Below are 16145 nucleotides of genomic sequence, written 5' to 3'. Positions count from 1 at the left end.
TGTAGACTTTTGCAAATCCTTCTGTCTTTTCATCTAATCCCACAATGACTTGATGATGTTGACGTGAGGGCTTTGTGAGGACCATCATCAAATTCAAGATTACTAGTTCTTTTTGTTGAAAGAAGTTCTTAATTACATTGGCTGTGTGTTTGTTGTTTGCTGACGAATTAAATAACATTTTTATGACAATTCGTTTTTGTGGCACATTACTACATTTGTTACTAGACAATGAGATATGTGTTCACTGTATATTTGTCATTAGTATAGCTTTGGTAGCAAGAGATGGATCTGGATTTTCTGGCACACGGGGCAAGAATTCAGTTTGACTCCCCCTCCTCAATACAGAAGATTATTGTTGTAATATGATGGCAAGCACCAAGGGGAAGTGGCAAGCAGGGCCGAATCGTGATAGAGAGCAATTAGAATTGGGCATGCTACAGTGCTTAATTTTATAAATAAAGAGGTAGTTCAGGTTTGTGATTCATTTTTACAGCCCCGCTATGCAGTATTCTGCCCTGTCAGTTGTGGGTGCTCATGTGACCGCAAGTATGCGATTTGCATACTTTTGGCCACATTCCAACAAGATGTATGTGGTCTTTATCAATACAAGTGAATTGAGCAAGTCAGTGCACGTCTAGTCAGCACGTGAACACATGTATGCAAATCGCATATTTGCAAATTCAGGAGGTCTTGTAACTGCAACTAGCTTCAGAGAATCCTGACAGAGCTCAGTCTGCATGTTGTGAGGATTCGGAAGTCTGCAGTCACATAGAGTGTCATAGAGTGACTGCATCACAAATTTGGACAAACCCTTTAATGCTCCTGTCATAAAAATAAATGTAGTGACTTTTAACTTGTCAGATGGCACAATACTTTATTAACTTGGCCATGTATTCTTACAAATTATGGAGTCTTACAGGATCAGAACCAATAACAGCACATGAATACATCACCAGTACCACCATCAGCACATAAATACATCACTAGAACCACCATCACTACTGAAAAACATCACCAGAACCACCACCAATGCATTAATGCATCACTAGAACCACCATCAGTATAGAAATACATTACCAGAACCATCATCAATACAGGAATATCTCATCAGAACCACCACCGGTATAGAAATACAGCATCACAACCCCAATCAGTACATAAATACATCGCCATAACCACCATCAGTACAGAAATATATCACCAGAACCACCAAAAGTACAAGAATACATTACCATAACCACCATCACTATAGAAATGCATCACCAGAACCACCATAAGCATAGAAATGCATCACCAGAACCACCAACAGTATAGGAATATATCACCAGAACCACCGTCAGTATGGAAATACAGCATCTCAACTCAAATCAGTAAAGAAATACATCCCCAGAACCACTATCAATGCAGAAATATATCACAAGAACCACTATCAGTACAAAAATACATCAGCAGAACCACTACCATAGGAATACATCAGTAGAACTCCCATCAGAACAGGATTAAATCACCAAAAACAACCATTAGTACAGGAATACATCACTAGTAACATTCATCAGTTCATGAATACAGCACCAAACTTACTACAATGATCAATTGTAATGTCAGGTCATATTTGATGAACCTACAATTCCCAGCATGTTCTTAACATTGGTAAAGAGATACTGGAAGTTGTTATCAGTCATTATCAGACTGCAGACCATACAGGAACTACAATACTGATTAGACAGCCAGTAACATAAATAAACATTTACATTCAGGTACATTATAGTTGATATAATCTCTGATTGGAGTAGGTCTCTTTGTTTTGTTCTCTGTTTTATCCAAACGTCAATATGATTTTTCACATAAACTGATCATCTCTGCAGAGTTCTCCCTCACAATAAATTACATCTTTTATATTGCAATAAAGCTTTGGTATCTTCAACTCTATTGGAATGCTTACCATAACATCCTACACGGCACAGAAGAGTGATATCAGCAGCATTATCAAGTGACCTGATTTCAGCGGGAACCACAGATGATTTAAAACTGACTTTTATTCCTTTTTAGTAGAAAACAACAAATATTTACCTACACATATAAAATTCTTGTTTTGAATGTTGATTCTGTGGATCGACACCTGTAATGAGGAAAGAGCATACTGGGTCATGAATTAAGGATGTACCTATACCCCTTCTCTTTCTACTTAACCATCCTTTGGTTAAACTTGGTAGACTTGTGCCTTTTTACAACCATACTATGTTGCTATACGAAACAACATTTTTCCTTTTTTTCAACAGATACTAATGAATGGCACTGTTTTTGCAAGAATGTCTCCTGGGCAGAAATCAGGAATTATAGATGAATTTCGAAAGCTTGAGTAAGTGTTATTGAGTAGCCAAAAAAGGATAAAATAAGCAGGGCAGGCTAACTTTATTACAGTATGTCTTTTGAGAGATGACAGTGAGAAGATGGAAAAATGGAAATAAAATTTTCAAAACATGTCCATTTGTTCAGTATGAATTATGGGCACCATGTACAGAAAAATATGCACTTACATGACTTTGCATGTTATCAATTCAAAGGGAGCTGCTAGCAGCTGATCTTGATGATTTGAGTGCCCAAGTTCATTCAGCTTTCCAAGGTGTGTAAGTGCATGAATTTCTGCGTGTGGCACTCGAACTGAATGTTGAATAAATTGAAATGTTTGGGAAATTTAGTTTTCAATTTTTTTATTTGCATATTATTAATATACCATTCTTGGCATATGTGAGCACAATTAACACAAGAACGATTTCCGAAATTTTGACAAGACCTAATTTCATTTACATTTTTAGAACCCATAATTTGAAAGCAAACTTATTAATATACTGTATTTTGCAGATATAAGTAGCATTTTCCCCAAATTTGGGAGGAAAATAGGGGTGGGGTCACAGGAGGCAGAGTCACTGCTGCAGGAAGCCAGCGGTGGTGGCCTGAGTGTGTCGTTGCTGCGGGCTCTGGGCTGGGAGAAGGGAGTGTCCCGGCGGAGCGAGACTGCAGGCTCTGGGCTTCAATGTTAATGGTGAGGCAGGAGTTCTGCCCAATTGGATTTCAGGAAATGGCTGCCATAGGCGGCGTATGGGCAGATTTAGATTTCGGCTCAACAATGAGCCCAGGGCTCCCAGCCTCGCACTGCCCTGACACCCCCTACTCCTAGCCCAGGGCCAGCAGCATCATCTCTCTCCTGCCAACACCAGCTTCCTGCAGCAGCTACTCTGCCTCCTTTGAAACTGCTACACCGCCACCCCTAATTTTAGACTATAAGACGGACCACCATTTTAACATTTTACCCCCAAAAAAATTTGGGGTGCATCTTATTGTTTGGTGCGTCTTAAAGTTCACAAAATATGGCAACTTTCATATACAAAATCTTTAGTTTTACTCAAATTAGTTGATTCAAAAATGAAAATACCCCACATCAACTACATCTAGTATTTTGTGTGACCTCCACGATTTTTAAAGGCAGCACTAAGTCTTCTAGGCATGGAATGAACAAGTTGGCAACATATTGCAACATCTTTTTCCAATCTTCGAGGATGACCTCTTTAGAGCCTAGATGCTTGATGGAAAGTGATTCTTAGCTTGTCTCTTCAGAATTCCCCATAGGTGTTCAATTGGGTTCAGATCAGGAGACCTATTTCAATATAGACATCGTGCATTTTTGTTTGTGCTCCTCACCTTTGCGACACCATAATATTTTGAAGCCCTAAGTTCCAAAAACATTTATCTTGGTCTCATCATTCCAGAATATAGAGTCCTAGTAGTCTTTCATATTTTTCAGTATGGGACCTGGAAAATTATACATTTTTTGTGCATAGGCTTTAGGAAAGGATAGCTTTGGGGATGACACCCATGCATGCTATTTACTGTGTAAGCCATATTGTGTCACAAGAAACTCTCACCCCAGTTTGGCTTTCTACTGCTTTAGCAAACTGAAGTGAACTTGCATGTTGATTTTTTTCAATCCTTCTCATCAGAACACGATTCTGTTTAGGTGTTCACTTTCATGGTCGACCTAGATGACTGTGTGAGATGGTTGCAGTTTCATCTTTGTTAAATTTTGACATCACTTTTGCTACAGCATTCTGACTGATAAAGATTTCCTGATCTTCTTATAGCCTTCACCTTTCTTATGAAAATAAATTATTTTCTTTCTCAGGTCTCGCATTATAGATGCCTCTTATAGACGCCTCTAGATTACTAACTCCTGGGCTTGATGTCAGCTGACAATACAAGGCTGACATCAACACAAATATTTCCTCACTTGCCACCACTACAGGGCAAGTGGGAAGAACAAGTCTAAGCACCAGATTTGGGGCATCTTATGGATGCACCATTTCTGAGGCAGCTGAGGGATGATGTTGGTAGCTGGGGAGGGGGGAAATAACTCTAACACCTTCCTTGGATATTAATATCAACCCACAGCTGTCTGTTTAACTTTTGCTGGTTTGAATTTATAGGGTGACCCTACGTCATTTTCTTTCTTGGGTCCCTAGTAAATTCACCAGTAAAGGCTAAGCAAACAGCTGTGAGCTGTTATTAATGGCCTGGAAACCTTATAGAATAATGTCCCTTGTTCCACATTATTAACATCAGCCCCCAGTCATGGGATTTCCCTCTTCTGGTTATGAAAATTGATCAGGAGCCCAAGCCATTTTTTTATTTAATTCTTTATTTTACACAGGAGTTCCACAGCTGCTGCTGAATACAACTTCCATCATTGTCACGCTGATCTCAGGGAGACCAAGCGACAACAATGATATCTGTCTTCAGCAGCCGGGATAAGAGCAAACTGTACTGCTTTTCCCAGACACCGGTACGTGTCACACAGACAACAGGATGGCACATGGACAGCACACAGATTTGACACACGGACAGCAAACGGATACACGAATGTCACATATGTACATACAGATGACAAACCTACATGGACTATTAATGTCACTGGTACTGGTTTTTCCTGTGCAGGAATCACCAGGTTGTGTGAACGAGGCCTTACACTGTATGTACAGATGCAGCAATGAACTGTATCTTATCTTGTTGCAACTTTGCAAATCAAGTGTTGCTCAGGGAGACTGTTCTGTTTTTGCAAAACCTGGAGGGTATACTTCACCACCTAAAAACGATTATAATGCCCAGGCAGGCCATGACCACTGCATTCATCAAGTGGGTACTGTTTGATTTTTCATGGACCCATAGACTGGCATTGCTGATTTTGACCCTACACTCTCATCAATGTGTCTGCGAATTTGCACCTATCACTGTCTGCAAAAAACAAAATCAGACAAGTGAACGGCTCCATAGACTACTCTAGGAACTTATATGAAAAATAGACTTCTGAATGAGCCCAAATACCTAATTGTATCCTTGCTTCTGACTTGTGTGTGATTATTCCAATAAAAACAATAATTTTCTCTTTTCCAGCTACTATGTGGGGATGTGTGGAGATGGAGCTAATGACTGTGCGGTAAGTGCACAAATGTGGGAATTTGTTTAATTTATAATTGTCTTTAATGTTCTAATATTTCCTTTTTATTCATATTGACAATTTATTAGCACTGACCTTACTGCGTTAAATAGAGCTCATATTACAGGCTGTCAGTTTGCATGTGATGAGATGAAGTGACTGGTATGTGACATCCGAGTGGTCAGAGCACACAGCACAGCAAGAACAGTCCTTTCACTCAGAATATTTATTTTAAAGACAAATTAATTTATATTAATGGTGCAAGCTATGTTTTGGTCTGGTTTGCCTTGGTGACTAAGGAGGATTTTTCAATAGTTTTCGTGTATATGGTCCAATATTGTAACAGTAGTCCTTTATGCCAACGATAGTGATTATGTTGTTCTTTTAGGCTCTGAAAATGGCCAATGCTGGAATTTCATTGTCAGTAGAAGAGGCCTCAGTAGCTGCTCCTTTTAACTCTCATGTCACTAACATTAAGTGTGTGCCTGACTTACTCAAGTAAGCAAAACCTTTTATAAGCAATTTTCTTATGATTTGTGCCGCTATATTAATTACATTTCCCTAGTGTATTCTACAAAATGCAATCTAAAAATAATGTAGAACTCGAGTTTGTTTATTGTGGTCACTTTTTTGACACATAATGTTCATTATGTCTTTTTCGTAGGTCTATATGAATGTGATGATACAAAATTGTAATTTTTTTTGTTTTACTACTTAAAAAATAAAACCCCTTTTTTTAATAAATTGTGTCATCATATTCTGAGACCCAGTACTTTTTATACTTTTCTGTTCATGGAGCTAAACAAGGAGTTGTTCTTTTCAGATTTGGTATTTTGATTACAACCTTTGTGTGGTTCATAACTTTGCGATTGACCTATTTGATTTTTTTGCACACATGGTAAACTTCAAATAGCAATTCTGAGTGTTGTATGCTAGGTCCTACTTTTGGAGCTACCTCTCTGAAACAGCGATTCCATAAGCATATTGCAATTTGATATATTTCAGGATTTGCCTACCTGATTAAGGATTTTTTTTACCTACAACATTGCTCATGTAAAATACACTTCAACCTCACATCATGAATATGAGAATTAAATAATTTCAGGCAAAATCTTTGTAGTGTTATTCAATCTGCTTTTGCTTTTAATAATGTCATTTTCTGTTGCATATGATTGCACTATTTAAAAAAATATCGCAATTTTTGGATTAACACTGATTCATGAAGATATTGATAATGATGATGATATCAACTAAGTATTATTTGTGTATTATAAGAAATTATTTAACATTTTAGGTTACTATTTGAATAAGATGTATCCAATCCCAGATTACAAAGTATATAGCAGTAAAAAAATTACATGCAAAAACTGCATGTATACTTTAAAGGGGTACTCTGGGACCTTTCCAATGATGGACTATCCTTACGATAGGTCATTAATATCTGATCAGTGGGGGTGTGAGACCTGGCACCCCTGCAGATCAGCTGTTCCCTTGCCAATGGTAGACAAATGTTCTTAGTTGTGTAGCTGAAAAGCCCAGCCATGAATTGCATAGTGGTCATGGGCAGGTACTGTACATCTGCCCCCTATATGAATCAATATGGGACGGATTTGCAGTACCATACCTTTGACGAATCTGCACCTATGCAGCAACTCAATATACCCGTAATCCATCAGCATGGGAATCTCCTGATCTGCGAAAGTACAAGGTGTTGCATTCCCATGATCAGATATTGATGACCTATCCTAAAGATAGGCAATCAATGGAGAAGTCCCAGATAACCACTTTCAAAACCTTGAGAAAGACAGCCAAAAATGAAACATTACAAGATATGTCACTATCACCTTTGAGCTAGATGTGTCTTTTGAGCGTCCACATCATTTTGTAGTTCTATGCTGGAGACAAAAGTCATAATTGAGAGTACCGCTATTGTGATACAGTGGATTTATGGGATGATTATTAGCAGTTTGGACAGCCGGGGAGGAGGGACTGACAGCTATCCACATATTCTATTCACATTAAACGTTGGCAGTTGCTACGGGACACTCAAATTTTGGTTGTGTGGTGCTATACAATGGGTCTTCTACTATACACCTACACATGAGGAGACCAAAAGGATGTTTCTCTTTCCTCTGTTCTTCTTAAGAACATGATCCTTGCTGATTCTGTGTTTCGTGCAACAGAAGTCAATGGCAAGAGATAAGAACAGGAAAGACATCTTATTGAATGCTGTTTTAAATGTTTTTCTAATCTTATAAATGAAGTAGCTTTCCATAGGATGCAAAAATATGGTGTAAGTCTAACTATACTGTATTTGTTTTCCAGGGAAGGACGAGCAGCCCTTGTCACCTCTTTCTGCATGTTTAAATACATGTCTATGTTTGGATTGATTGAGTATATCAACACTTTAATCCTCTATTGGGTAACTGCTATATTAAATATCTCTACTTATCACTTTTTACTTCCGTAATAGTAGGGCAGCAGTTGGCAATAATTTGTTTATTTGTGTCTTCCAGCAACAAAATATATTTGGAAATAACCAGTTTCTTGTTCACGACTTTGCAATCATGTTTGTAATCTTTTTAACAAGTAAGTGAAATCCAGATGTGGGGATCAGAGTGCACAATAGGATAATGCCCTTTGGAGGGAGAAGGGGTACTCTGGTTATGCTCACCTTGTGGAGTAGTGACAGGCACAACTCCTATGTAGGCACGAAGAAAGACGGCTGCTGCGGCCCATGGCTGGTGAATAAATCCTCCAGGAAATATTGGATCCAGTTGGACGAAACATGTTAAGTGGGCTGTGCTTCTGAAGTAAATCGATTCTTCAACAATGATGATGGGAATAAAGTTGTTTTTATTCACAGCGTATTTCAATGCCGTACCGGCGTTTTTATCAAGTGGAAAAAAACAACAGTTTGGTTCTTTCACTTGATAAAGACACTGGTACGGCATTCAAAGACGTCGCGAAAAAAACCTTATTATGATCACTGTTGAAGAATCGGTTTACTCCAGCAGCGCAGCCCACCTAACGTGTTTTATCCACATGTATCCAATGTTTTCTTTGTATATATACCTAATAGCACAATCATATTAAAATAAACTTTTTGGGACATTATTCCTTTAATACAAATTAAAGGATTATAAAGTGTTTTACTATAAATTCAGCTTAATAATTGCTCCTTTCACGAAATTTGAAGATCAACTAATATTTAGATTTAATGAATGTAGTTCCTATGTGACTCCAGTCCAATCTAATATACAGGTTACCATTTAGGCCTATATTGCTTGGGCCTTATGTACACTGTCATATCACAGCTTTATACAAACTAAGTGCACTAAGTATTTGTGCCTCTACTGTACTTCTATATGCCTTTAATTTCTTTCAAAGCCATATGGTATTATTAACCGAGACCTGCCATACTTCTCTAGCATGGGTCAGTAAAGACCCCATGTGTCGCAGTATTGGCACACAGTTTAACTGTATTTTTAAGATGGTAGATCAATCCCAGGTAATATTGTTAGATACATGTGTGATATATGTCCTCCTTAAGCATGTCAGTGGCAATGATCTACGAGAACGAGACAGTAGGGTCCATTAAATTAATTTGTCCCGTGTGTCATCATTGAAACAAAGGGGTTTTCCAATGTAGAAACATTTTTTTTCAAACATATCTGATCTTAAAATAAAGATCAGTGGAATATTCACATCACAGTGTCCGCGCAGATCCAGAACACACCATTCAAAAATCAAAGACTGCTGTAGACTATGATTTGCTTCAGTGGTCAGGGGACTAGTAGAGCACATCCTTAGAGGTTCTATTGATGATATGCTCTTCTAGTCATAGGTCATCTGATTTAAGAAACTAACCAGGCATCACTACCTGAGCTTTCTCAGACCTCTGGAGCAGCCTACTCTGGATCTAGTGGAGGGTCTCACAGGTGAATATGTCACTTTTTCTTAATTTTAAGCACATTTATGCCTAAAAAATATGTCTTCTATATCAGACAACCCCTTTAGTTTAAGTTTTTAAACCTGATGGATATAAATATATTTTGCTCTTGGGAAATATTGTTATTGCATGCTCAATTGGATGTGCACATTTTAGAATATAGTACAAAATTGATATTTAACTTTTAAATGTCATTTATAACTTTTTTGCAGTGAGTTCGACACCTGCGTATGATAAACTGGCACCTTATAGACCACCAGGACAGTTGATTTCTCCATCTATGCTGCTTTCAGTGGTGTACAATGTGTGCTTCACAATAGCTATGCAGACGTATGCATTTCTCATAGTCCAGCAGCAGCCATGGTACAGCAGAATTGATGTTTTCAGGTAAATATTTGGAATTAGACAGACATGCAATACCTTGTTTAGAGAAAGCTAGACTCAGAAACATTTTGCATAATGCAAAAGAAAATAGAAAATACAATTTTAGATAAAAGGAAACTGATCTTTATATTTTTTACTGTATGCATACAGGACCTGCCATCTGTTGGGAGTTGTCTGTTTTAGTAATTACTTGTATTCACCATGAAATAGTCCATTCACCAAATTTCTGAGATTTGTTTCCTCAAACTCTGTGTACTGTGTTGTTTCTCCTGGAAATGCATGAATCAGGGACAGACATATGATTGGTGCAACCTGTGCAGCCACACAGGGGCCCAAGAGGTAAGGGGGCCCATTTCTACCTCCAAATCAGGTGGTATTGTGCAACATGATGAGCTATTGGACTGCAAAGGGCCCATATAATGTTCTTTCACAAGGGCCCTCTTCTGTCTGTCCACTCTTAGCATGAATACATTGAAATCTGGGTGATACCGTTCCCTTTGTCAACTGGACTTGTAATTTACAGCCTAACACCTTAATTTACAGCCTTGACACCTCATACATTATTAGAGAGCTGTAGGCTGAACAATTGGCAGAGCACATGTGTGTTCTCCATGACAGAGCTGCTGGCAGAGATGTACGGTATATGGTCAACATATTATGTATCAGCAGTTGAGATTCAACTGACTTGATTCATCTTTTATATTATGTGTATGGGGCCCTTTAAATGAATATTGGGAAAAATTAAAATTGTCCTAGTGGCTTGGTATGTTATAAAACAACAATCTAGTGGTACCGCTCTGTGGTCTGCGTTTGCACTGGTAGGAAGTTGTCACCATTCAAAGGAGCAGCAGGACCCACGCAACCTGTGATTGGCGACCATGGTCAGATGACCTCAACGGTGCATCATCGGTGATGTCACTGAAGAATGTTGACATTCAGACCATGGCGCTGCTTGCCTTTAAGTGCCTGAAAGAGAGTATAGCTTTGTTTATTCTTTTTTAAACTTACAAAGTCAAAGATAAAATTTTGATTTTGCCCCTTAAAATGTTAATTACTCAGTGCCAGAGTATGGAAAATCAAGTTGTTGATCAAGTTAGAAAACTTGTAAATACAGTGCCTTGAAAAAGTATTCATACCCTGTGACCTTTTCCAGATTAGTTCACATCACATCCACAAACCTAAATGTATTTTATTGGCATTGTATGTGATATACCAACACAAAGTAGCAAGTATTTGTGAGCTGTAAAGGAAATGATGGACCAAATAGAGAATCAGGAAGGTGCAAAATATGTAATAAAGTATAAATTTATTTAAACACACATATATCAATAAATACAGGCACTACATGGCAAAAAAATATATAAATGTGCATGTAATTACATAACAATACCCTAAAAATAGGGGGAGAGTAAGACGGACTGTATATCAGCAAAAAACCGAAAGGGACCACAATCAACCTGGGGTGTACATCATCATGGCTAGGAGTAAGACATATTAGTGACAGCTTACCCTAATGCCCATTCAGAACTATCTAATATTAATTATAATGCCACAAACTGCCCATATCAACCAGTTGCTATATCTAGTGACACAGTTGCAAATAGAATCTGAAACAGGCCATACGCCATAAAATGATAAGTATACGATGGTAAATATAAGTATGACAGTACTAGTAAGGTTATAACCGCACTGGTAACCAGATAGCAGGACTATATAGTGCCCATGGAGTAGTAGTATAGTCTAATGGTAACACACACCATAAGGAGCTCCTATATTACCTGCAGCCATGATGCAACCTCAGATAGTGGTCCCGTAGCGCACCTCGACGCGCGTTTCACTGCCCCGCAGTTTCGTCAGGAGGTAATAGGTAACCTAATACCTCGCCTTTATATACCACTCCCATCCTAATGTGTCTCATGAACAGCTGTAACCGGCGCGCCGCCGCCATGTTGCGTCGCGGGGAGAGGGGCGGCACTCAAGGAGCGCGTCACACGGGCACATGACCGGGTTCGTAGCCATGCCGACGCGTCCCCATGTAGAGCCGCCGCCCATCTCGCCGAGAGGCAGCGCATGCGCGGTGCACGCTCCAGCCTCTGACCTGACTCACCAGTATGGGTGCCTGCGAGTTGCAAATAGGAACGATCATAGATCAGTAGAGCAGCGTAAAACTCATTATTTCTGTGTAAGTACCTACAAAGTCAAATCCCAAAGAGATCTTACAATCCAATCCCCAGACTAGCTGCTTGATTATCACAGCCAAGATGGCGATATAGAGATATATGTCCAACATAATACATACTATCATAAAACGGCATATCTTACTCCATTAGACACATACACATGTAAACAAGTTATCTGATACACCATTATGGGTTACATAGTGTCAATGTGGTCAAAAAGTCTTTGCTCATAAATAACGTTCTTTATTCCAGCTTAATAATCACAGCCATTCAAGGAGAATATTGTGGGACATCAATCTCAGTATCATATGCTTATTCTTTAGGATGTTTCACATTAGGCAGAACAGAGTCATCAGATTCTCATGACCGTAATCCAAGATGGTAATTCTATTGCAACAGAGCAGAATAGATATAAATGTTATATACATAATACATCATGTTTCAACACCTCACACGTCAGGCAGAGGGAGACTAAGTAGTAAAGGAAATGATACCTGGTTCTATAAATATTTTAAAAATATAAATTTGAATATAAATTTGAAAACTGTGATGTGCATTTGTATTCAGCCTCCCTGAGTCAATACTTTGTAGGACCCCCTTTCGCTACAATTACTGCTGCAGATCTTTTGGGGTATGTCTTTACCAGCTTTGCATATTTAGAGGCTGATATTTTTGCCAATTCTTCTTTGCAGACTAGCTCTAGCTCAGTGAGATTGGATACAGAGCATCTGTGAACAGCAAATTTCACATCTTGCCACAGATTCTCAATGGAATTTAGGTCTAGACTTTGACTGGGCCATTCGCACACATGAAAATGCTTTGACCTAATATGTTCCATTATGAAGGTGATTTCCTGGTGATGTTTAGTGTTCGTTTTCTGCCACGCATAGCATTTTGCATTTAGCCCAAAAAATTCTACTTTGGTCTCCTCTCGCCAGAGCACTTTCTTTCACATGTTAGCTGTATCCCCTATGAGGCATGTGCATGAAAATGTAAGATAACCTCAAGATGTCATGCTCTCCCTTCCCCAATGAACATATCTTAAACACCCACTCCCAACATGTGACTTGCTATAACATCATATAAGGGTGCCCTTCTTTGATACAATCTTATTGCAGAGAGAGAATAGTTGTGATACACGGCTAGTATCTGCTCTAACATGGGTTCCGACACAGTTGAAAACAATAATTGGAGAGGAAGCCTTCAGCTGATGCTTTCTCTCCCATCACTCCCCCTCTACGTCTGAGATCTGTGATGTCTCGGCGCAGAGAGCACAATGATGTCTTTCTAGCTTGCCCTCTGTGCTGAGTAGTGCAGATGATCAGAAAATGCGCTGCAGAGACCCTAGCAGCGGGGAACGAGGAAAGGTGAGTATTGTTTATTTATTATTAATGTGGGGCCCATAATAATGTATGGAGGACTATATGGGGCCCATAATACTTGTATGGAGGACCATATGGGATCCATAATAATGTATGGAGGACTATATGGCTCCCATAATAATGTATGGAGAACTATATAGGACCCATAATACTTATATGGATGACTAAATGAAGCCCATAATGCTGTATGGAGGCCTATACAGGACCCGTAATACTGTATGGATGACTAATCAGTGTGCATAGGTGAGGTAGGCCAGAAAGCCCTGGTATCCCGTATATTGGCAGTAGTCCATATTGGATGAGTACTCATCAGAGCTACAAACGTGGGACACAGAGAAGTCTCCTTAACTCCAGGAGTGGAGCCGGCTTGTGTTTACCTACACTGGATCAAAGTGCTGAGTCAGAAAGAATTGACCCTAGCCCCTGTAGGTGATTCCGTCTGGACCTTGGTATTCAATGCTGAAATGGAAGAGGCCCAATCCCCAGGATGGAATGGGCGAGCCATCTTAGCCAAAATGGGGGTTGATATGTCACTATTGATCTGGATAATATGCAAGGAGTGGAAGCAATGTTGTGGGAGAATCAAGCAGTTTTTGCCCACCACACCGATGACTTCAGCTGTACAGATGCCATCACCCATGAGATACCGATGGGGGAAAATTTTCCGATCCGAGAAACAATTCGACAGATACCTCCCAAGCTGTACCAGGAGGTGAAGATGTTGTTGATAAGATGTTGCACTTGGGAGTGGTGCAGAGTACCCAGAGTCCATGGGCAGCCCAATGGTGCTTGTCAAGAAGAACAGAACGATTCGATTTTGCATGGATTACAGATGGTTGAACGTGGGCACCATGCAAGACTCATAACCCCAGCCTCGCATCGAGGAGTCCCTGACAGCCCTAGGGAAGGCTAAATACTTTTCCACTCTGGATCTAGCTAGAGGGTACTGGCTGGTACCGGTGGCAGAAAAGGACAAGGCAATGGCAGCTTTCATACTCCCAATGGGACTGTTTGAATTTAACAGAATGCCATTCGGACCATCCAATGCATCGGGTACTTTTCAGCGGCTGATGGAGAAGCGCCTGGGAGACCTGAACTTTGAAGCCACGCTGATATAACTGAATAATATAATTGTTTACTCTGCCACATTTCAAGAACACCTCGGCAGGTACACGGGCGATTGTGGACCCATGTCCTGAAGGTAAAGCCAAAAAAGGGTCATCTTTTCAAGAAAGAGATTGCGTGCCTGGGCCATAAGGTGTCTCAGCATAGAGTTCTGCCTTCTCAAGGTAAAGTAGCTATTATCCAGCAATGGCCAACATCCACAAACCTGCAGAAGTTGAAAACCTTCCTTGGATTGGTTGGGTATTATCTTCAAGTACTACGCAAAAATAGCTGGCCCTCTGAATGATTTACTAAGGGGGATGGCTGGGGTACCCAAGAATTGAAGCATACCCTGGGAAAAGAAGCAGGAGGAGGCCTTCCAGGCCCTGAAAGAAGCCCTGGCATTGGCCCCTATCCTGGCTTATGCAGACTTTGATAGGTCGTTCTTCTTATACACTGAAAGGGCAATCCTTTCACAGGTGCAAGAAAGGCATGGAAGGATTATCGCCTGTTATGCAGAGCAAAACCCCCACAACTGCAGCTCCTTCCAGCTAGAACTCCTTGCCCTGGTGTGGGCCATGAAGGAGAAGTTTGTGGAATACTTGACAGGGGCCAATTTACTTGTGCAGCCTGACAACCAATCCGCTGGCCCATCTTGACACTGTCAAGCTGGGATCCTTAAAACAGTGTAGCTCCTCTTGCAGAATGACTTCTCAATCTTCTACCATTCTGTCACAGAGAGCACCAACACTGATGGCTTGTCAAGGGTAGCTTTTGAAAGTCCAGAAATGGACCTCGATGAACATCTGGAAGAAGAGGAAACCCCAGACTCCTGCAAATTCACACCCCCGTCAGTAGTGGCACAGTAAAGTGGGGAGGCTTACTCTCTACACAAGCCACTATTGAGGAACAAATGAAGAGTGGGGGTGAGTACAAGATGAAAATGTGGGGTTGCAGCAAATGAAAGGCTGGGTAACCCAGTGAAAGGTAATCATCAAGGAAGAAAGGGCTGACTTGCTGTAGATGCCGAGATGAAGTTCATGATGCACCAGTGGGACAGGTTGGAAGTCCAAAGAGCTGTCCTATACCACAAGTGGCAATAGTCTGCTGACTTAGAGGCAAGGCAAATAGTAAACCCCGGAAGTGTGGAAAGAGAAATGGCTAAAGAAGCTCATGAGTTTGGAGTGCACTTCAGGCCAGACAAAACTTTCCAGTGGCTGCAGTGTTACATATATTGCCAGTGCCTAGAGACCACGCGTGAGAAAGTTTGACGACCGTGCCAGGTGTGTGACCTTACTAAAACCACGGAACAGAGGGCACCCGTACAGACCATATAGACTAAGGAACTGCTTGAAGTTTTAATGATAGACTACCTCCTCATGGGCCAATCAACTAGAGGTCCGCACTACTGCCTGGTTATGACTGACTACTTCTCCAAGTGGTCAACCCAACTCGGGACCAGAAAGCTGAGTCTGCTGCACGAGCTGTATTTAAAGATTTCATCTGCATCTACAGGTGTCTGAAGCAAATCCACTCAGATCAGAAGGCATATTTTTAAGGTAAAGTGATGAAGGAACTGCACTGACTCTACTTCATCGAAAGGTCCAGGACAACCCCATATCATCCCCAAGAGAATGGGTCTTGTGAGCACTATT

The 16145-nt window shown here is 40.3% G+C and overlaps 1 protein-coding gene across 1 annotated transcript in view; it reads left to right on the top strand.

Moving 5' to 3' along the window:
• LOC143808076 (putative cation-transporting ATPase 13A5) overlaps positions 1-16145 on the top strand; it is a 124244-nt gene that overhangs the window by 92595 nt on the left and 15504 nt on the right. The window contains exons 21-26 of the mRNA XM_077290333.1: positions 2280-2359; positions 5446-5488; positions 5877-5986; positions 7814-7910; positions 8005-8077; positions 9653-9827. Coding sequence (XP_077146448.1) covers positions 2280-2359; positions 5446-5488; positions 5877-5986; positions 7814-7910; positions 8005-8077; positions 9653-9827 — 578 coding nt within the window. The remainder of the gene's footprint in view (positions 1-2279; positions 2360-5445; positions 5489-5876; positions 5987-7813; positions 7911-8004; positions 8078-9652; positions 9828-16145) is intronic.

Source organism: Ranitomeya variabilis, chromosome 2 (assembly GCF_051348905.1).
Source record: "Ranitomeya variabilis isolate aRanVar5 chromosome 2, aRanVar5.hap1, whole genome shotgun sequence".
Lineage (NCBI taxonomy): Eukaryota > Metazoa > Chordata > Amphibia > Anura > Dendrobatidae > Ranitomeya > Ranitomeya variabilis.
This window is presented reverse-complemented; position numbering and strand designations above follow the sequence as displayed.